Source organism: Lathamus discolor, chromosome 3 (assembly GCF_037157495.1).
Source record: "Lathamus discolor isolate bLatDis1 chromosome 3, bLatDis1.hap1, whole genome shotgun sequence".
Taxonomy (NCBI): Eukaryota; Metazoa; Chordata; class Aves; order Psittaciformes; family Psittacidae; genus Lathamus; species Lathamus discolor.
The window spans coordinates 49795899-49818410 of NC_088886.1; the positions used below are offsets into that span (position 1 = coordinate 49795899).

At 41.5% G+C, this 22512-nt stretch overlaps 1 protein-coding gene across 2 annotated transcripts in view; it reads right to left on the minus strand.

Moving 5' to 3' along the window:
* PCCB (propionyl-CoA carboxylase subunit beta) overlaps positions 1 to 22455 on the minus strand; it is a 34895-nt gene extending 12440 nt beyond the window's left edge. Inside the window, exons 1-7 of one of the 2 annotated variants that reach the window (XM_065675116.1) lie at positions 22355 to 22455; positions 10565 to 10684; positions 8301 to 8369; positions 6352 to 6408; positions 2949 to 3062; positions 1239 to 1349; positions 811 to 919 (exon numbers count right to left, since the gene is read on the minus strand). In XM_065675116.1, the coding sequence (XP_065531188.1) occupies positions 811 to 919; positions 1239 to 1349; positions 2949 to 3062; positions 6352 to 6408; positions 8301 to 8369; positions 10565 to 10684; positions 22355 to 22411 (637 nt within the window). In that variant the 5' untranslated portion in view covers positions 22412 to 22455. Of the gene's footprint in view, positions 1 to 810; positions 920 to 1238; positions 1350 to 2948; positions 3063 to 6351; positions 6409 to 8300; positions 8370 to 10564; positions 10685 to 12978; positions 13174 to 22354 lie in introns of those variants that run through there. The other variant, XM_065675115.1, reaches the window with a different exon arrangement.
* Positions 22456 to 22512: the final 57 nt, after the last annotated feature.

Sequence of the window (22512 nt, forward strand, 5' to 3'; positions counted from 1 at the left end):
AACCCGAGGTATTAACAATCAGGGGTTTTAAGCCACCAAATTTGACCAGTTGAAAATATCTAGAAAATGTGTGGCTCTATCAGACTTCCTCCTTAACAGGTCTGGATTGTTGATCTCATACTTCAAATAATTTAAACTGGTTTATCAGCTATCACAGACCTAGCTGGATTCCAGCCTTCTGGAATTCAGTCCAGGTACCTTGCTGCACTCAAGTTTTGGACTACAAGATCTTTTCTAAAGTCTGGATCTGAGTAGCATCTCTGTATTTGGTACTGTTCATCATCAGCTCAGTTCACTTGGGATTTGAGATCCCAGTCATTTTGAGCCTCAAGAAGATCCCTGAGTCACCAAGTTTCCCCAGATCGGAGGGGGAAAAAGCCTTGATCTCACATTGCCACTCAGTTCATAGTTCAGGAGTTCAATCAAGCACATTAGTAAGCAAACAAGGGATTGTTAAGAATCTTACAACCCATGCAAATTTCTGGACAACAAACAACAAAACTCCACACCACACCAAGCCTGCTTTGATAAGCCCTGCCTCCAGTCTTTCCGCTTCTAGAATCTTTTGTGGATTTGCTACTTTCTCTTCCAAATTCCCGAACTCTCCTATGCTCCCTTGCTTTTCCTACTTTGTTTTTCATTATTAAAAAGGACAGGCAAGAGATCCCTATGCAGAGTAAGATCCTGTGCTTAAGACTTTATCACTTAGACTCAAGTGACACTCAGGAGCACAATCAGCTGTTTAGCTAGAGCAACTGTCATTTATGTTAAAGAACAATTAGTGTGTTAAGTAAATTACCCAGCTCTCACCAGACACAGCAGTGTGAGTCTTCGCACCCCCAAGCTGCTCTTGGGTGACATCTTCATTGGTAACAGACTTAACAACATCCGGGCCAGTGATGAAGAGATAGGATGTATCCTGGGGGAAGTGAAAAAAGCAAACATGCACAGTAAATGCTAGACCCGAGCTGCAAAACTACCTAAGGAAAAGGCAGAGCCTCTAGAGACTTGCCCCAAAATAAGAAAACAGTAGAACACTGGGGGAAAAAAAGTCTTTAAAATCCTTAATGCATTATTAAAAATGCAATTAGCCACAAGTTATTTGGGAAAGTTTTTCTTGACTTTTCATTAAGAATAAACTTAATCCAAAGAGATCACTTCAAAAACTCCTTCCTGTGGAGTCAGTTTGTGTCTGATCAATGTTACCAGATGCAGGGGAGGATACACTCCACTCTTACCTTTACCATGAATGTGAAGTCAGTTAAAGCAGGTGAATACACAGCTCCACCAGCACAAGGACCCATAATGAGGGAGATCTGTGGAACTACCCCAGAACACAGAACATTCCTCTGCAATAGAGAGAAAAAAAAGACATCTAGTTTTACAAAAAAAAAAAAGTCTCTCTTTAAGTCTGTGCACAGATTCTGCAAGAACACACAATCACACACAGGAGAGGACAGCTTGCTTCAGTTAGTGGGAGATAAATACCTAGAGAAAACACCTTGATGCAAATATAACCAAAATCATGTTGCCTTTGTTTTGCTTCCTTCTGCTCCCATACATTTGATTTCATATACCATGCAATGACTGCAAAGGAAGTTGCAATGTGTGACCTCAGCAGATGCTGCAGAGGCAAAAACTGCACTGAGCCTGGAGCGGCGAGATGTGTAAGTATCTGAAATGTGGACACACCGGTACACTACCCCTCAGAGGTAGAAGTAAGCTTTACCAACCAACTTTGGCAGAGATTCTTTTAAAATCAGGATTCCTGCACTGGCTCAAGTTTGACGCAATGGTGAATTAACTGCTGTCCACCAACAGGGATGGATGTTGTCCAGAAACTGTTTATGCTGCTCATTGATCAACTGGATTACAACTGACTTCTGTAACTGCTCAGCTACATCACCCCAGATTGCACTAATCCATAAGAGTGCAGGCAGCTGACTAACTTGTCATCCCACCTGCTCACATTCCTACTGAAGGCACAATCATGTTTATGTGCTCTGTATCTAAAGCAATGTGTTTTAGTAGGCATATAAAATAATGCCATTCTAGCAAAAAAAAAAAATTATCAGTTGCATTTCTAAAGGAAAAATTCTTGGATCAGCCACAGAAATGCTGTAGAAAAAGAAAACTTTCACCAGTCCAGTCAGTACTGGAAATCCCCAAATGGTGAGGTTAACAGTGTACAGCACACTGTTAGAACAGAAACCTCTGCCTTGCATATTTTTTTTTCCTTTCCAAGAGTTCCCCCTCCCCACCCTACCATCTTGACAGAACAGGCACTTGGTCCTTCTGTTCAGAGTTTCTCAAGTTTTCTTCAAGCGCATAGTATTAGATTTAATTTAAGTCCCTCTTTCTCCAGTGGAAATATTCCACCTTTTATCAGCCCTACTAAAAACAAATCTGCTGTGTGAAATTCTTAACATGTCTGTATTTCAGAGGAGACACAGAGACAGCTGGTGGTGGATCACAACCATCACTCACCTAACAAACCACTCACTGAACTACAGTGTGTCCACCTGTCTCAAATGGATAAACACTTAAGAGAAATTACATCCCAACACAGGCAATCCATACTTCAGTGTAAATCAGAGAGCTAAACAGTTGGAGATTTCTTCCAATTAAATATATTGCCTATTCTTCCATTCTTATGACAGAGCTCCCTATATAGTGCAGCTCCTACAAGGCTTTTCATTGGATCACAGCATTTTACAAGGCTCAGCATTACCCTTAACACATGGGTAAATGGAACTAAGCAGTATGGTAATTTGTCAAAAGCCAAGAAGAGAACCAAGAGGACAGTCCACGTCTCACAAACCCTTGTATATGCCGTTTTATTCACCAGGTAACAGTGGCTGAAATAGGATGATGATAACCTAAAAGCTTGCTTACTTTGGCCACCTTTGTGGATGTGAAGCTTCCTGGTCAACCACCAGTCTACTTACCAAAAATATGTCTGCATAGCCTGCCAATGACTCCACTCCTTCCTGAATACGGGCTCCTCCAGAGTCATTCAGCCCAATCACAGGTGCTCCAACCATAGCAGCTTGATCCATGACCTAGTATGAATACAAACTCCTCATTACTGACCTAGATAAGCTAAAACCCCAAGATGAAAATCCCCTAAAAAATTAATAAATCCCTATGTGCCAGAATCCGAATTGCCTACATAGCACTCAGCTTCTCTGTATTAACAATCACAGTCACCTACTGCTAAGGTATCACATTTTGACTCGCTCAGAATGGAGGCTAAAAGATACACATATAACCTTTCCCAAGACCTTTCACATTTATCTGCCTTACCAGTCATGCATCTCCATACTCACTGTATTACCCAAACCCCGTGCCAAGTGACATGATCACAGGAGTCTGCACCAGAGAAGACCAATCTATCACTATTCATAAGAGGTCTCAACTGCACCTTAAACATTCCCTCATATATGTCTAATCTGATCTTAAAAGTTTATTGCAGTGGTCTGTGTAATCTCCCTAAGCAGTATATTCTAATGCTTGATTATCCTTCTCAGAAGTTCTTTGAAAGCACTAAACTAAACCTTTCCTCTGTAAATTCAGAAATACTACTTCTTTCTTGAAATACACTAGTCAGGGGGAGCAAGTAACTACTTCATTGCCTCCATCTTCATAAACATTCAAGTACCTCAAATGTCCCTTCAGTCTTTATATCTTCCTCATGCTTCTAAACTAAGCACCATTCTTTCTACATCCCATTTTCTAGATCTCTGATCATTTGGTTACATGCCTCAGGATCAATGCTTCAGAGGCTTTAAGTGGGAGGATTGAATTCCTTACATTCCTTACATAAAACATCCATGCTTACTGGATCCAAGTAAAAGGTTTGCCATTTTCATAACACTATAGCACTGGCATATTATGTAAAAATCTGCTTTAAGATCTGCTTTATCTCCCAAATAATTTTCTGTCAAAGTACACATTGTCAGCCAATCCCCATTTTGAGTTTCAAAGTTGCTTCTCCCTGCCTGGTATTAGCCCTTTCAATCATTGTTACAAGACTGCATCTGATTTCAGACAATCTTTAATTAATTAAGATTTGTAAGACTTCAGTCCTGTCTTTCAGACTATGTTCCTTGGCAATATAAATTTCAAGGTTGATGCTGCAGGAACCACACTTGGTCCTGTTCAAATCAATGGCATCACAGCAGTACCAACATTCCAGCATCAATCGGTGATAACTGTCTCTCTCTTGTTCTAGAGTGGCTTTGTTCCTCCCTGCAGTCATTCAATGCAAAACAGGGGTTCTTCATGCTTTGTGCCTATACGTTCATTTATAAAGTGAAACATCCCAGTGGCAGACACACAGAATGACTTTACCGTTTAAATACAAATCCACATTTAGAAAACATCTGTGTGGATTGTAAAGAGAGGCTTTGTGAGCCATGAGTGCCCTCCTTTGCTTAAGTGAATGTTACACAAGGCATTAGCGAATGCCTTATTAAAGACCAGTTGAGTCACAGTTATTGCTTCTTCCTAGAAGGCCTATTATCCTATTACAACAGGTTAGTGACAAGTTCGCTGACACAACTTTGCTGTTTTCCAGGGAATTACACATGGATTAATTATTTATTTCAAGGCTTTTCCAGACACTGAAGTTCTTCCTAAATCACACATCAAAATGCACATTTAGACTACTAAAAATGTGTTCATATATTTGAGACCAGATATTTACTTGACATACTAGTATTTGTAGGGAACATTTCAGAACTGATTCTCAAAAACACTTTTCTTCGTCTCACAGACTCAACAATTGCCTTGAAACACAACATCATAGAAGCCCATATGTATATAGGCTTTAAAGCGTTCCCTACTACAGGCAAGCACCTATTACTCTCAAAAGAGCCACACAAAGTCTCTGCTGCTTCAGGGAAACCATTATAAGCGTTTAACATGGTCTGAAAGACCACAAAGCTCTTCCGCAAAAGCAACTGGAAATCTGTAGCCCAGACCTACCGAGCCTGCCTGAAGATGCCAAATTCTACTACCCCTCTGCAGCTCCAGGAAAAACTCCCAAGTGGCAAATGATAATCACCAATAGGGCACATCTCCAGGAAAGCCCAGATGATGGAGAACAATTTCACTTCCATGTTCCACAACATTTCACAACCCTTATGCCACTGATAAGGTTTGCAGGAGCCAAGATCATCTCTCCTAACAGATTTTTGCTTCCCAGAATTGAGCCCAGTAAGAACTCAGAGAAGCAATACAGATACCACAGCACCCTGCCAGTCTCTTCTCAACTCTGCACTGCATAGGCTGCAGCCTCAAAGACTGTGAGCCCCAAAGCAACTGATGCATCCAGGGCCTTTGAACTTCAGAGCCTACCACTGACACTGATGCCAACCAAAACCAGTACCAGCTAGGAAGGACTCACATTTTTCTCTGGTTCTGCTATTTGCGCTCTCCCTGGGTTTTTTAGAAAAAAAAAGAGACAAAAGAACCGTCAGGAAGCATCCTACCATTTCAGTACCATTACAGCCCTTCCCAAAGCTCCAGTGTAAAACAGTAGCATCAAGTCTTTCCCAATATCAAATCTTTCCCAATATCAAGTCTTTCCCAATATCAAGTCTTAGTAAAGCCAAGTTGTTATTATTGAGCCCAAAGTCTTTGTGTTTTTAGTTTTATACCTCCTCACTGCTGAGGAGCCTATGCCATAAAAGGTACTTATTTCCATCAAGAGAAAACACCTTGGGCATCAAAAACCTTGTTTCTGATTCATTAGCAAGAAAATCCAGGAAGTTTTCACCAGTCCACAGCACTGAACACTCACGCGTGAAAAAGTTCTTTTCCTCCCCTTGGGATCCAAACACCAGCTTTTCCAATGAAACAAGCAGACAAATGAGAATAAATGACCACAAGTGCCTGATAACAGAAGCTCTGAGTATCAAGGTGACATCCAAGTTGTAAAGGTGTTTCTCTTCAGATTGTTTGTTACATTTGTTTTTTACAAATACCATACACTTCCACATAGCATTTCACATTTCTCCAGCAGACAATGGCTAGTTAATTCGTATTTGTATTTAGCAAGTCTCTCTTGTCTTTTACAGCACAGTAGAAAGGGCAGCTTTGGTTAAACAAGGTATTACTTGGAAAAGCTCTCTTACACGTGAAAGGTTTCCAAAGGGTACCTCTCTGCTCACCTGTGCTTTCACATCTGAACTGCCATGAGGGGGCAGGTATTTTCAGGTTGCCAAGACACATGCCAGAGTCCACTGAAGTCAGTCACAAATTAGTTTCTCCAAAGTCATTAAGACAACAGATTGAGAAAAGGACACTGACAATTTTTCTGGTTTATTTTCACCTGTGAAATATTACCTTGCAGATCTTCTGGGCATGAGCTCCAGATAAACTGCCTCCAAATACAGTAAAATCCTGGAGGGAAAACAGGTTTTCAGATTAGGGGAAAAAATCATTTAAGTAAAATCATTGCAAGTCAATCTAGTACAATCCTACAACACTCTGTATTTGGTATGCTGTTCCAAAACAACTGGAATCTTTCAGTGCAGCCTGCAGATCAATCCTGCTCTATTCAAACCTCCTTACAAGGAAAAGGATCTATTAGATGTATTTGCCAGTGGATTCCATGTTGAAATCACAAACTTAGTTCTGCTCCCTCCCTTCTTTTCTCCCTACAGAAACATTCTCTCTTTCTACAGAAACCTATATTCCTTTTTTGCCAACATTATCAATAGTGGAATAGTCTGGGGAAGTTTCACCTGTGAGGAGGGTCTCACTGCAAGGGGCAGTGGCAAGACATGCCCACAAACAGGCTGAAGTAAAAACCTGAAAATATAGGCCATTGTTCTGTACTCATGAGTTATGCTTCAAGAGTTGATAATTCTTTTAGGAGTGCTATAGGAACTATGTCAGCCAAAACTTGATTATTGGTGCTACCCCTAAGCATGAGCAGTTAAGATCTTTAACAAGCAATATGACGCCCTAGGACTGACCCAGAAGGAAAAGGGGACATTGACACCTACTGGCACCAACAGAGCCCAAAGCCAACTTGTGGTGAGTTTCTCTGATGTATTCCCACCAAGTCTTACTCTCAGATAAACTCTAGAAACTGTGTGGATGACTACAAGTAGCGGTTTATCCGAAAAGAAAGGAACATCTTCAGTGGCATCTCAATTTGGAAGGGGAAAAAGGTCTTGAAATATAAATATGAGAGGTGTATCATGAAGGGGCACATTTAAATTCTTTTAATATAAAAACTGCCCTCTACTTGTGTTCGTCTCAAATTCAGGTCTGTGTTCAGTTCTCATCTTATGTTCAGGCCCACATAACACTGCCCTTCCTTGGAAGAACTACATATCCAAGAAAAAAAAAAAAGCAGGGTGTATGACTTTCTCCAAGGTCACACAGAAACAATCACTTTGGCCATGACAGCAAATTGAACAAAGGCTACTTTGTGGCCCAGAACAGAGCAGCAGTTACCAATGATCTGAAAGAAAGCCTCTCTTTCACAGTGTTAAGATGAACCAAAGCAAATATCTTACCTATGATGATTCCTCTAAAATATTTTTATTGAAACATAAAAAGCATATCTTAACATTAAAAGTATACTTTATGTTTCTATTTATATACTATCACAATCCCTTCAACTATTCAGAGTTTGAACCTGAGAAACAATTCAAGGTTGCTCAAGTGCCCTCTGTCATGAATTCCACTCATTGCAATTCCAGTTGCCATCTCCGGCGAACAGCCCCCATTCTGCAGTCTGAAACCCAGAAGACAGTTCTTAAAACTTGCAAAGCCTTCCACTGACACTTGCACGTCTCCACATGCCTGCAGGAGCTCATCCACACACATCCAACCGGAGAGACAGTCAAAGCTTGAAGTTGATTTAAGCACACAGTGCTCAGTCACCGACTTCCCCATTAATTCACTTCTTGGTTATCAAAACTGTGGTTCTGGAGGACTCCTCCAGTCTCTCAGCATGTCAATATCTAATGAAGTAATAACACTTTGTCTTTTCAAAACATTCCCACTGGCTTTGCATTCTTTCATATTTTCACCCCTTCATAACAACTGCTTCTAACACTCAACAAAAGTTTTAAAATGCTTTTTTTTCTTCTTGTTTGAAGGTGTCCTGCTTCCTCCCACAGGATGTTACATCTACCTTGCACTTATTGCTAGAAGGTAAACAGGTACATTATTACATGGCCACGCTGATCCTTTGGAATAAATTCACAATATTTGAGTTCATGTTATTAAAAAACAGAAACAAACAAACCAAAAAAAAACCACAAGTAAAACCATACCTGACTAAAAACGTAAGCCAGTCTCCCATTAATCCGTCCCCGGCCAGTCACCACACTGTCTCCAGGGTACTGCATCAAAAAACCAAATAAATTCATTAAAAGTAATAATTAGAAAAACATAAAAGCATTGTGGGGGTTTTAGTGGATGTTGTCAAACTTATACTGAATACCAAGTCAAAGTAAAGGCTGATTCTCAGAGAGGACTGGCCTTACGTGTTACAAGTATTATTTGTGTATTAGTGTTAAGATTACTGAACTTCGCAGTTCCCTTTTGAATTTCAGCACATCTGGAGTTAAAGCAAATTCATGTCCTTAGAGACAGGATGTACCTTTCAGCAGAACCAATTGATGGTTTTTACAGAATGGACACAGAACACAAACCTTTCTTGAGGTATTGATACAGGGGAAAAAAAACAACCTTGGAAAGGTCAAAAACACTTCGACCTGACCTGTTCCATTTGCCATCCTGTAAATGAGGGAAGAAGAAAGAGCTGGAAGAGGAAATGGAGCCTGTGAATCTTATGATCTCTTACCTTTGTTTCACTTTTCAGTAAAGGAAGTACACAGAAATCTTTCAAGACAACAGTAGAGAAGGAACATTATGGGCTGTCTGTCACAAAGGAATTGCAAATATTTAGATGTTTCTTACTGTTCAGTATTTAAAAGAATATTTATGCTCAAGGTGATCTGTATTCAGGAAGGTCATACAAGTCTGGGGAGCTCTCTCAGGCTGCACAGACAGTACCACTACCAACCCATAGTTATTAGCACATAGAAGATCAGGAAACACACCTGTAGTTTCAGATGCTGTCTCATGCAGATGAATCCTAAAAGCCCAAGCAGCCTGCAGAGTGGCCTGAGTGTAAGTACAAGTCTTACCCTACCTTCAGAAAGTTCCAGGAACTCTGAGAAATTCAATGCTAAACTAATATTCCAGCTCACTGGCCACAGTTAGGTCATCTGTTGTGAAACCCTACTCTGTAAACACAGTATGCAGCTCACTGAAAGGTGAATTCTGAAGGACAAGGGAAAAATTAACCCTCTTATCAACTCTCAGGACTCAGCCACTCCTCATCTCTTCAGAAACAGCCATTTGTTATCGTCATTGTGGGATGCAGTGCTGAGCAGCATGATGAGAGGCAACACTGCAGTTATTTGAGTTTGCTAGGGAACAGAGGGGAAAAAAATACTTAGAGAAGAAAAGAAGTTTGCTCCTACGCTCCCCGAGAGCAGAGAAGGTCTAACACGACATCCTTCCTAACACCAAGTCCCATTAGACTCCTGGCTACTAAACCAGCACCAAATTCTTCACCTTTTCCAGTTCCCAATGCCCCAGCTGCTCATGGTGGAAGCCTGCTGAATCCTCCCTCATCTATAGGATGCAGCCCTGAGACTTGAAGGACTGAAAACTGATGAACTAGTTTAATAACTGCATAAACAGAACTTGCAGTCATTGTATGCAGCATAGGGCAGTAGCACATACAGAGCATGTTCTCACCACACACCAAACCAGAACACTCCACAGCAAATAGGGCCTTTTGCTACAGGAAGATTCACACTGACCAGACACACCCACACATCCCAGCATGTTCATTGTCCTTTCTGTACTAAATCACAACAAAATACTTTTCCCATGTAGTAATTTATCAGGCGTCAATGTTACAGTGAGAGACTTTAGGGAGCTGTAAATTTTCCCTCTATGTGATGAGCCTCATGCACCATTTCAATTTATGATACACAGCTGTATATCTGCAAACTGCAGAAGTTTGCTATGCAGTTTTCATACTTGCTAACTGACTAGTATGAATGTTTGAAATTCCTAACACAGCAGATTTTAAGGCCCTAAAGGATTTTATTACTCTCTAGTTTGGCTAGATCTGTTATTTCATTCTATAACTTGGATGTCACCTGCAGGGAGGCAGAAGTATCTACCCATGTTTGTTCTTCATACCCATCTTGATTAACAAAGTTTTAACATCAAAGCTCTGCATTTATTTAAAATACAAATTAAGACAATATCCTAGAGGTATCTGACCTTAAAAAAAAAAAAAAGGTATCAAGTTTAGACAATGGAAAAGTAGACCAGGTAAGCTCTTAAATGGAAACTCAGAGTAATAAAAGAAAATTTGGAAAACAAAAAATAAATAAAACAATTAAAAGAGATTACATGTGAACAGAACAGCCTATTTTCTGTTAACCAGCTGGCTGGCTAAATGGCTGAAGAACAGAGGACAAAGAAATAAGTTATATGAAGTTAAAATTACCTTATTCTTAATAGAGTCCATCCCAAAGTCAGAACATCTGTGTTCCACAAACATATCATATTCATCAAAAGTGTCGGGGTCCAACAGCAAAAGAATTCGTTCCCTTGCTGTCAGCTTTCCCTGAAACAAAGCAAACAACAATTATTACAGCCATGAGGTGGTTCTGGCTCAGTTTACTGACCACCACCAGATACAGTTTAATCAAATATGGCCTCACTTCATTTGCTACATTTGGCCCATTAAAAACAAACATCATGCAAGCCACACTTTGAAAAGGCTGACTACTAGAGCAGCACTACCACAAGATAAAGGAAACCATACCAGAGTCTTTTCAACAAGATCTAATAGCATCACAGCTATTTTTGCCTACACATTTAAATGCCACTATTAAGGTCTTTGTTCTATTCTTAAACATGGAACTCTTCCACAGCTAAACCAGTCCTTACCAACAGTTCAAGGCTCAATTCACTATGCTCCACATCTGACTGCAGCAAATGACAGAAAAAGGGAAATTCTGACAAAATCCTTTTGTTTTGGGTTTTTTCTCTGTTGGACACTGGTAAGAGCAAAAGTAGAGTAAGATCCAAGAAAGTTATCAACTCACCAGACATGCATTGTCCCTTGCTCAGTAATAATGATGCCATGCAGGGATAAATGATTGCAAAGTTCTTTTTATCTTAACCTTCCAAACAAATGTATTATATGTCCAGCCCAGGTAAGCATCTGCCTACAAAGCTCAGGGCAGCTGGGTTTTCTTCTTTAAGGGATGGTATAACCCTACCTCAACATGACATGAAAACATAGCGTGGGTTCTCTATAAAACTTCTGACCACTAAGTCAGAAAGTTCATGAAAATCAACAAATGTGGCAAAGACTAACATAAGCCAAAGATTTAGTTTAAGAATCACATAATCATAGAATGGTTAGGGTTGGAAAGGACCTCAAGATCATCTAGTTCTAACCCCCCTGCCATGGGCAGGGACACCTCACACTAAACCATCCAACACAAGGCTTCATCCAACCTGGCCTTGAACACCAACAGGGATGGAGCACTCACAACCTCCCTGGGCAACCGATTCCAGTGTCTCACCACCCTAACAAGAAAGAATTTCCTCCTTATATCCAATCTAAACTTCCCCTGTTTAAGTTTCAACCCATTACCGCTTGTCCTGTCACTACAGTCCCTGATGAAGAGTCCCTCCCCAGCATCCCTATAGGCCCCCTTCAGATACTGGAAGGCTGCTATGAGGTCTCCACGCAGCCTTCTCTTCTCCAGCCTGAACAGCCACAACTTTCTCAGCCTAAGTTTACATAAAACATAAGATGTTTGAGGCACCCCAAGACACAGAAATAATTGTGTACTGATCTACCGCAAAGCACCCCTGCCCATGGCAAGGGGCTAGAAGTAGACAATCTTAAAGCCCTTCCAATCCAAACCATTCTGTGATTCTGTCAGTATGCTAAATGTAACTCAGTGAGCCTATGAATGTTCAGATGTTGTATAGCCGCTGGAAGCAAACTGCTAATAGACAAACTGATCATTCATGCAGCCTTCACATAAACAGCTATCCCCATGTTCTCGATGCCTACAAGCCATCATGGTACCACTAGGTCCTCACACTAAAATTAAAAGACATCCCAGCAAGAAACAACACAAAGAAACAGGAAAACGACATTGTCACCCTCTTCAGTACTGCCTAAAATTTGAATAATAGAAACAAAAGACTAAAAATCCAGCTGTTCTCACCCTGCCCATCTGCCTTTTTCTCTGCCATGTTTCCACTCATCTTTGATCAGCTTAGATTTGCAACAGCAGTGTAAAAGATGACATTGCACTGCACAGTATGCCTCCAACCCCAGCAAAGTATTAAGCAACCTAGAACTTGCCATCACATGCTAGGCAGTACCCCTCACACACACACAGTATAGTCAATCTCGGTGACAAAGCTGAGATAAATTATTTTTTATCCTGCCTCGAATAACAGGCAATGCTATCTCTAATGCCCCTTCAGTATAAGCTCCACCGCAAAAAAAAGCCTCTGCAATTGAAAAGCAAAGCCGCCCCGGGTTTCGAGGACTTGGGCAACCTGGGCTAGTGGAAGCTGTTCCTGCCCATGGCAGGGGATTGTAACGATATGACCTTAAGCCCCTTCCAACCCAAACCATTCTGTGATTCTACGACTCGAGCGTTTTCACCCTCTGACCGCGGGAGGCCGTTTGAGCCCCGCTCGCGGCACAGCACCGCCTCCTGCCTACCCTGTAGGATCGGTGGCCGCTATGACTACCCATCCCCTCCCGCCCGTGCCTGTCGCGAAGCGGAGACGCCCCGCTACGGAGCCCGGCGGCGGAACGGCCGTGCCAGGAGGGGGGAGTGCAGCGGCGGAGTGCAACTCTCCCCGCCGCCCGCGGCTCACCCGCTTGTGCTGGGCGTCGATGCGGGCCTGGCCGCCGCCAAGCAGCGCGGCGCGGCGCTTCTCCTCGATGCGCTCAGGCACGGAGGGCGGGCGGCCCCCCGAGGCGGCCCGGCACAGGCAGAGCGGCCGAGACCCCGCCGCCCGCCGCAGCACGCGCAGCGCCGCCATGTCGCGCACCGGCCACGGCAGCGCCTGCGCACGGCCGCGGGGGCCTGGCGCGGAGCCTGCACCCGGCGATGCGCGGGCGCGGCCTCGCTGTCCCTAGCTGCCCGCGGGAACCGGGGCGGGGCTCCTGCGGATGACGGGCCTACGGGCGGCTCGGGGGTACCAGTAGGTGCGGTCCTTCCGGGCCGGGAGACCCGAAAAGGGGGAGCCGGGAGCCGGGCGCTGCCGGGGGCAGACAGCTCCCCGAGGTGCAGGCCGGGTTTTCCTCAGCCGAATTGCTAATCGCTTTTGTCTTTGCGCAGGGAAGCTTTCCGGCAGAGCAACGTGAATATGCATCATCTCTTCCCGGTCTCCTTTTCCTCTTTTGTGGACATACTGTTTCGGCTTCGGGAAAACCACCGGCACTTTGGAAAACTTGCTTTTCAGAAATAGAGCCGGCAAGCAGAACTGTTTAAAGATTAGCTGCCCCCTCTTTGTTCTGAGTGCTAGAAAGTATTTCGTACGAAAACACTGTCCCTGTGATACATAGGCACTGATTCTCTTCCTGTTAATGGGCAGTCTGGCTCTAGTCACATCACACTTTCACAAGGATGAAGAAAATAAAGACCCCCGTAAAAAGGGAGAGGATTAGGGTGTTTGGGGAATACACATTTGCACAGACCAAGTGACCTAGCTGCAGGGTATCCGCAATCCAGAGATCTGATGTCATTGCTTCCCAGGCAGTTGCCTGCTCTGCAAAAGCAGCCGTCTGCGTGTAGCAGATCATTTGTTATCCCTGTAGCCCACTTCGGCTGCTGACAACCAAGAAATAACAAGTCAGTGGAAAAGAACTAGCCCTAGGTGAATATTGCCTTACATGCACAGACGCTAAGCACAAAGGAGGACACAATCATGGCCCTGTACATAGCACAAGGGTAATTCTGAAGAAGAATCTCCAGGAATGGAAATTCTTGGATTACATGGCATATACAAGCTGGCATATAAAAATTCATTTTGGAAGGGTTCTCAGGCTCCAGTCCAGCCTCCTACTCAGAACAGAGTCAGCACTGAATTCATACCAGTTTTCTCAGGGCATCATCTGGATCTTAAAAAGTCTGCAAAGATTTGGCCTGATGGAGAAACTAATTGCCCTCACACCCCTTCTACTAAGTAGCAGCCCGCCATGTTTCAGTTTAAGACAACTGTCTCTTGCCCTGACTAGGCACTTCAATAAAGAAAGGTTAGGAAAGATGAAGGCCAGTCCCTCAGCCTCTCCACCTGAGGGAAGTGCTCCCTCCAGCCCTTCACCACCATGCTATCTCTCCTCACCACGATGTCCTAAGCTAGGTACAACTGTACAGTAAGAGACCATCGAAACCCTTGCACAAATCAAGGTAAATGACATTCATTGCTCTTCCCTCATCCACAGAGCTAGTCACCTCATCACTAGAAAGCAATGAGGTTGGTCATATGTGATTTACCCTAGATTAATTTATGCTGGCTATTACCAAACACCTCCTTCCTGTGCCAGAAAAAGGCATTCAAGAAGACTTAGTCCATGGTTTTCCTCAGAAAACAAATTGAAGGTGACTGCCTTGCAGTCATCCTCCCCAGTTTTATTCTAGATGGGTGTAACCTCAGCCCTTCCCCAGTCATCAGGGATCTGCCCTGATCTCCATGACCCCTCTCAGCACACTTGGGTCATTCTGTCTGGTTCCCCCAGACTGTATCTGTCAGACTTTCTCAGTAACTGCCAACTTAATCATCCTCCACTACTGGTAATCCCTGCCTGCAGGCACAAAGGCCTGGGGACAACTTGTCAGTGAAGACCAAGACAAGGAAGGCATTGAGTACCTCAGCCCACACCTACCTCGCATGAGACTGTTTCAACCCCCAGCCAGATTAACTGTGAAGTGTTATTAGCTGCATTCCTGCCTGTGAGATAGCTGCTCCTCTGCACCGGCTGAACAGACACTTAACACTCCCCATCAGGCTCAGTGAAAACCCAAGGAGTGTTCCCTGATCACAAAATAGCCCAAGCAGGAAACAGACAACAGGAGAGGTTCGAAGCAAAAGCCTCCACTGTCCCTCAGTGAGAAATGGTTGGTTAGTATCACTCAGGCTGGCTACTGGAACTTCAGAAATTAAAATAATCACTATTCAGAAGATGGGTCACAAGAAAAAAGGGTTAAAAATCTACATTCTGGGTACAGAGAGGTTTCAAAAAAGAGCCCATCCTGGAAAAGAGAGGTGGCATGTCTCAACAGCATGGCAATGGGAATTACTAGAAAAAGGAAGAAAAAAAAAAAAAAACCAACAAAAACTGGCATTCTTCAAATAGTTGAAGCTCTGCCCAAGAGAGGAGTACAGGGTAAAACAGAACCGTAAACTATTGCTGGTTACATGTGAAAAAAACAGAGTGAAGAGGCTGAAAAATACTCTTAGGAACAGCTTGCTACAAGTAGGAAAGCTAGTAAATACTTTTTCCAAATACCTGAGAAAAAGGAAGCATGCCAGAGAATCTGGCAATGAGACACATCAACATTAAAGGGATTACTCAGAGCCTATACAACCATTGCAGAAAAGTCTATTTTGGGGTTTGGTTTGTTGGGTTTTTTTCCCCATCTAATTCAGTGCAAAAGAACTTGAGAAGATTTCTGTGCCAAACCCCATTTTTATTTGACAAAAGGATACATTGGAGGTCCTGCTTCAACCTGAACACCAGAAAGTTAAGCTATAGAACAAATCATTAACACTAACAAGTCTCCAGGACTTTTTTTTTACCTTGGTGTTATAATTCAGACATGAACTAGCTTCAATAGCAAGTCTCTTGCTACAAACCTCATATGGCAGGTGCCTACTGCAATGCAAATTTTTAAGACAGGCGTTAACAGATTGAAGAAAGCTGCAAACCTGTAAATCCAATATGAATTATGAAGCAAAGTGGAAAAAAAAAAAAAAACACCAAGCAAACCACCAAAACACACACCCAACCAAACCCCAGTGTTAGTGAACATGTAAATAAATAGGACATACCAGGTAGGAATTGACACAGGTTTTGTACAGAAAGTCATGCCATGCAGACCTAGTAGCCCTATTTAATGAAGTCAAACACCCACACCAGAGATTCAGTTCATATAATTACTAGGGTTTCCAGAGGCTTTTGAGAGTGTCCCTTATTAGAACCTCTTGAAATGAAGTTGCCATTAGATTAAAAGGAAGGTCCTGTCACATGCAGACAGTTGTTTAGGAAATGAAGAGTGAAAAGTAAATTTTCAATGTGAGACAATTTAACTAGCAAATCCCACTGGGATCTTGAGCTAGGACATCTTTTGTTCCTTGCATTGAGATCTATTCTGTTCAACACAACTGTGAAAGATCTGGAAAGGGACTTAGTAAGGTGCCATTTACTGTCAAGACCAAAAGATTTGCTTAACAGTTATGATGCTGGACTGAAAAAAAAAAAAAAAAGAAAATATCACTGAAGGACTTCACAGAGTGCAGAGAGAGAATAAGTTCAAATAGATGTCAAGTGATGCACTGGGGAAAAACAATCTCAAGAATACATACACCTTGGGCACTTGAACTGTTTGGTACTAAAAGGAACAAGTTCATAATGCCTCTAGGAAAACATCAGCTTGCTTTTTCAATAGCAGTTAAAAAGTAAACTAAATATTAGTAATGACTGCTAAAAAGAACAAAATAAAAAACATACTATGCTACAGAATACCTGCACGGTAAATCCACATCACCAATACCACATGCAGCTCTCACCCTCCATTGCATTTTATGCCCCACTCTTGAAAATGAGATACAGAGATATGATTCTATATATTCTCTAGTATATATATATATACATACATATATATATATATATATATACACACACTCAGAAAGACAGCAAAAAGAACAGAGTTGACTATGGGTATGAAGCAGCTTCTGCAAAAGAAGCAAATAAATAGTCCTCAGCCTAGAAAAGGAACAGCTGAGGTGGAATGATGGACACCTGCAAAATCAGCAGTAACATGAAAAGGGGGCATGGGGATTGATCCTTCACCAGCTATTGCAACACAAGCATTATTGGCTTCAGCTGGAACAGGCAGATAGATGATCTGTTACAAAGAGGTACTTCTCTATACCACACAGCTGAACTAAGGAACTACTTACAACAGGGTACCCTGTGTGCCAGAAGGGTTTGGAAACACTTATCTAAGGCTATAAAATGCAAACGTGTCACATAGGTCTTTGAAGGTTCAAGACACAAATTGTTGGAAGACTATGCTAGGAAAATAACACTATATGCTTACTATATTATTAATGTTCTCTACATATTTGTCATTGCCTGCTTTTTGAAGCAGGATACTGGACTTTAGTTCTGATACAGTCCTATATTGTTAGAATGGTTTAGTTAGAGATTGCCACAGAGATGCAATAGAACACAAAAGCTCTTCAAGCAGTTTCTCAAGAAGCCCCCACAATGCAATTCAGTAAAAGAGGAGAAGGTATTCTGAGGCCAAATCCACTTACAAGAGGACTTTTAACTATGAGAAAACAGTTGCCTGTTATTCAATTTTCTCATGTTCAGTCAAATAGTAATTTGTGTCTATTTTTTGTAAACAGCAGTAGTCAATAAAAAAAAAAAAAACCCACAAAAACCAATTCCATCATTAATTAGTATGCCTGTAAGAAACAGTCCAAGGTCAACGTTGGTTGATTTGTTAAGTGAGAGGGGTAACTCAAGTGTATGAAGTATATAGATTCTTGTTCTAAGTATGTACAGTAGCATTGTCACTAAACCCAAATTAAGCTGGAACACATGCAGAGCTGAACCAGTATTTCTCCATTAGCAGTTTGGCTCAGAATCAGCTTGAATACTTAGTGCTAATCCCAGATCATCTCTACTTGCTTTGTGCCATTCCAAACTGCACTGAGAGTCCTGTTCTAACAAAACTCCTGCACTCCTGGAAGCTCAGGTTTTGAACTGACTCACAGCTTACACCACTGATGAACTGAAGACTCACAAAAATAAGCAGACCTCAGACTAGATACAAAGCCAAAACTGAATTCATAGATACTAAAAGCCAGAACTGCTGTGATCATGTCAGACATGAAGCTGTCTCGGTAAGATACTATGAATTGTGTATTTTAATCAACTATTAAATACTGGTATTATCTTGTAAAAAGAAAAAAAAAAGGAGAAAACTTTATATTCTTTGTTTGATAAAATTAATCAGTCTGTACTATACTGCTTTCTCAAAAACAGCCTGTGAAGATATAATGTTGGTATAATGTTTGTCAGCAGAGTAAGTGCAAAGTATCTATTGAAAAAAGCAGTTGAAATTTTTCAGCGTCAAAACAAGGAAAAGCAGCAAGAGGGTTAACAATCTATCTGTGATTTGGCAGAAGAGTTTTCATTACAGAACAGCAGAAATGCTTTGCCCACAGAAAAGCTGCACAGAGAATATATGGATCTAAGAAGTCACCTTTAGGAAGTCACAGTAATACTTATAACCCCGCACAGGGAACAAGGCAGTCAAGGAAACAAGTAAGGACAGTGTTTTCCAATTGTTTATCTGTCCCGCTTACAACTAAGACCCAAAAGAGAGAGATCAGAATATTCCTACTTTAATAACAATAACAACAGTATTATCACCATGACTAACCACCAAGCTGAAAACAATCTATTTTCTGAAAGAGGGGTTCCCTGCTTGAGCTTCTATAGTACTTCTTAACCTCACAGCTCAGTGGGCAGTTGGGAAGATGACCAGAGGAAGAGAACCATGCTTCTAGAACCAAAATTCAATTGCTAGCTGCTTGGCAACACCAGTAAGAAAGAAACAGATTCAGTGAGGAGATGGACTGCTGTGAGCTTTATTGATATCCTTCTGCTTCTAATGTGCATGTTGGAAAACTGTTTTGTGATGATTTTGAAAGGTAAGGTAAACAATTTTTTTTACATTAGCAACAATAAAAGCTTACTGACACAATTCATGTAAATACCACTACAAGGGAAAAATAACTGAAAAGGGTAATTTTGTAAATATGAAGGAGATCAACATAGAACATGTTTAGTATCTGGTAAAAGCTCTCAGATCCAGTTCTGGAAAAAAAGGAGGAACTGATCTCATCCGAGAGAGGAGTTGCAAAGAGATACCTCATGACTTCTGCTTATACCTACACAGTTTAACAGCAACAGGAGCAACTTGATTACCAAAGATCTAATATGATATGCAAAATGCATGACGGTACTTGATGCTGATTCAAATAGAACAATTATCAGGCCAGGCATGCTCACACAGCTGGAGAAAAGCTCTTGCAGCTACACCCACTGGCCTGTTTAACATTGGGGAAGTGCTGGGAGAACTAAAGGAAAAAGCCATGCTGAATAATAAATGCTGGGGGATGTGTCCTATTAATTCAGCCTATGAAAATTCCCTTTAAACATATCACCCAAATGAAGTAAGTGAATTGTGGGTGACTGGCTTGTGGAGAATAATAAGCAAAACCCATAACAATAGTGACTTGGTGGGTGGTTTTTATACTGAGATCCTGGGCACCTTTACGTTCTTGGAAATATTCATTCTCAAGCCCTTGTGAATCCAAACCAGAAATAAATTCTTGGTAATTTTCTTGGTGCTTCTGAAAAGCAGCAGATAGTTAAAAACCAAAACCAACCAATCAAAAAGAAAACCCCACACAGTTGCAAAGAACTAGTGACCTAACAAACATTGTTTTAAAACTGTTTGTACAGCACTGTGTGTTTCAATGTTCAACAACAGTGTAGAAACTTTCTGGTTTAAAACAGGGAATTCCTGTACACCAGTAAAAATACACATTCTACTGCACTACTACAGGTCTCAAACTTGATGATGTAGAAGCCTTTTTTCCCCTCCAAAAAGGGCTACTTGCAAAAATACACCCAAATGAAAAAGCAGGAATTGGCTTCTTCATATGTGAATATGTACTTGAATGAAAGGGATATTGCAGCCACTCCTCTAATCTGGAAAAATAAGATGTCCCCATATGTGCCATTGCAGGCATGAACTTTTCAAGGATAACAGTCCTCAGAGAGAGATTCCAATAAGAGATCAGTAAGCAACTGGAATACTTTTTAGAAAATGTGGCTGCTCTGGAATAACATGAGAATACTTTTGAACATAGATGGGGAAAAAAAATGGGAAAGTCTACAGTTCATTCATGGATATAAAATAAGGCAAACTCAATGGACTGGGGGGTGCTAGTATGCTGTTTCCCCAGCATTTTGAAGCCATGTCATGGTTAGACACCCCCAACCTCCCTCTCCTTCCCCCCTCCTTGTGCATTTGAGGGTTACAAAGCTGAATGGATGATCCTATGAGGGGAAAAAAAAGAAAAATCAGGGAGAATTACAAATAAACCCTGCACAATTGATGCCAGTTGTATTGCAGGAGAGGTCCTACAGCTGTGTCTGGTTGGGATGGTAACAAGGGTGAGCAGATAGCCATAGATCACTTCCCAGAAGGCCCACAGGCTTTGCCAAGTGACACTAACAATCTTCAGTTCCTTCTGATTGCTTTTGGCAAAGTTCAATCTTTGTCTTTCTCAGAAGCTGTGAGGTTTTGTTGTTGTTCCTTTCTTTTGTAGCTATTCTAATTTCATGTTTGTGTTTGAGTTAGTTTTTTAATTCATTAATAAAGTTAGCCCAGAAAACATGAGCATCTGTGACTATGTTAGAACTGTTACAATCACTCCAGTCTTATCCTGCGTTTCTTGACATGATACTCAAAATGCCATGACAAAGAAGGAAACACACAGCAAGTCAAACAATTAGAAGTAAGCTTGCCATTGTCTGAGGGGAAAAAAAACCCCAAACAAATCTCATAACAAAACAACAAACCCCACCAGTTTCTTCATGTGCAAGCTTTTCAAAGGCACTGTATGTGGTGACCAGTATTCTTTTAAACTGTTCTCAGCTGGTAACTTTCCCTTAAAGTTGCAGCACTGTAGGAATTCCACACTTTAGGATGTAACAATTCCACAAGAGAAGGCTGTTTTGACACAGGGAGCATCTTCATTACCTCGTATTCTATCTGGCACATTTACAAAGAACCTTCCATTGAGATCTACATGTTTGTGGTTTTTTTCTTTTTCTGATGTTTTTTTTTTTTTGGGAGGGGTGGTGGTGGTTGGTTTGTTGTTTGTTTTTTTTTTTTTGTGTTGTTGTTGTTGTTGTTGTTTTCCAAGCACTATAGTAAAGTATCAAGGACTTAAACTATAACCCAAAGACATTGGACATTAATGCAAATATTTGTGTTTGGCAGATTTGAGACACCCAATTCTAACCTAATCTGAATGAAATGTCTAGTTCTTCCAAATGCAGCCATGAGCAGAATATTGGTAGGAACAGGGAAATGGAATAACATCCCTATTCTAACCTTACTCAGATTCATTTTCCATTGAAAAGATGAAGGGATGTAAATCAAGATTAGCATGCGAGCTCAGACTTGAAGCAGTTGAATTAATCCATGACCACAATATGACTGAGGGTCAGTCAGACAGGCAGCTCTGCTGAAGGGCAGGAATAGGTTTGCGATTGCAGAGTTAACTTACAAGCAGTCTATAATCTCTAGACACCAAGGAACTGGGTATGTTGAAACAGCAGCAGATTTGAAATATTGAACTGATTCTCAGGCACAAGGAAAACATAAAAAAACTTCTTGCCTCCCCTTGTTTTTAAAGTGCTTTAGATTAAGTTTTCTAAGTAAATGTTCTATCTGTTCTCTTCTATCTGTCCCCCTTCTAGATCTCTGGAAATACTATCTCTTCTTCACCAACTGGAAGCAGAGTCTTTGCTTCCTACACAGGTCACTTAAAATTATATCCCAAGGCGAACAGGTTCAGGGAGGTGAAAGATGTAACATGAAAGTAGAAATAAAACCACAGCAGTTGGACATGTAAGAGAAATTACACATTAAGCCCTTCTTCCTGCTACTCTCCCAGCAGAGGAGAGAGGATGGCTACTGAAGGTTACTTCCAATGGCATATGAAATAGTTTGAGTATTTCAGGTCTTGTTCAATATTAAGCACATACCACTGGCTGGAAAAGTAGATGAGCAGAGACAACACTTGTGCTACAGTACTTTCAGTATCAGAAAGCATCAAAAGTGGCTACTTTTGGAAGGTGAGCCAGGAAAATCACAGCAAAGCAGGCAAGGCAGTATTAACATTGACAACAAATACAGTCCCACAGTACCTGAACAAGAAGAGCAGAACAGTAAGGCCCAGCAGCAGGAACAAGGGTAAACCCCATGACCACTTGCAAGACATCCACAACAATAAGGCAGGGCAAAGGTCAAAGCAGGAAGGCACAGCTGAGAGGGCCCAGATGAACTTTCCTCATGTAGGCTAGTT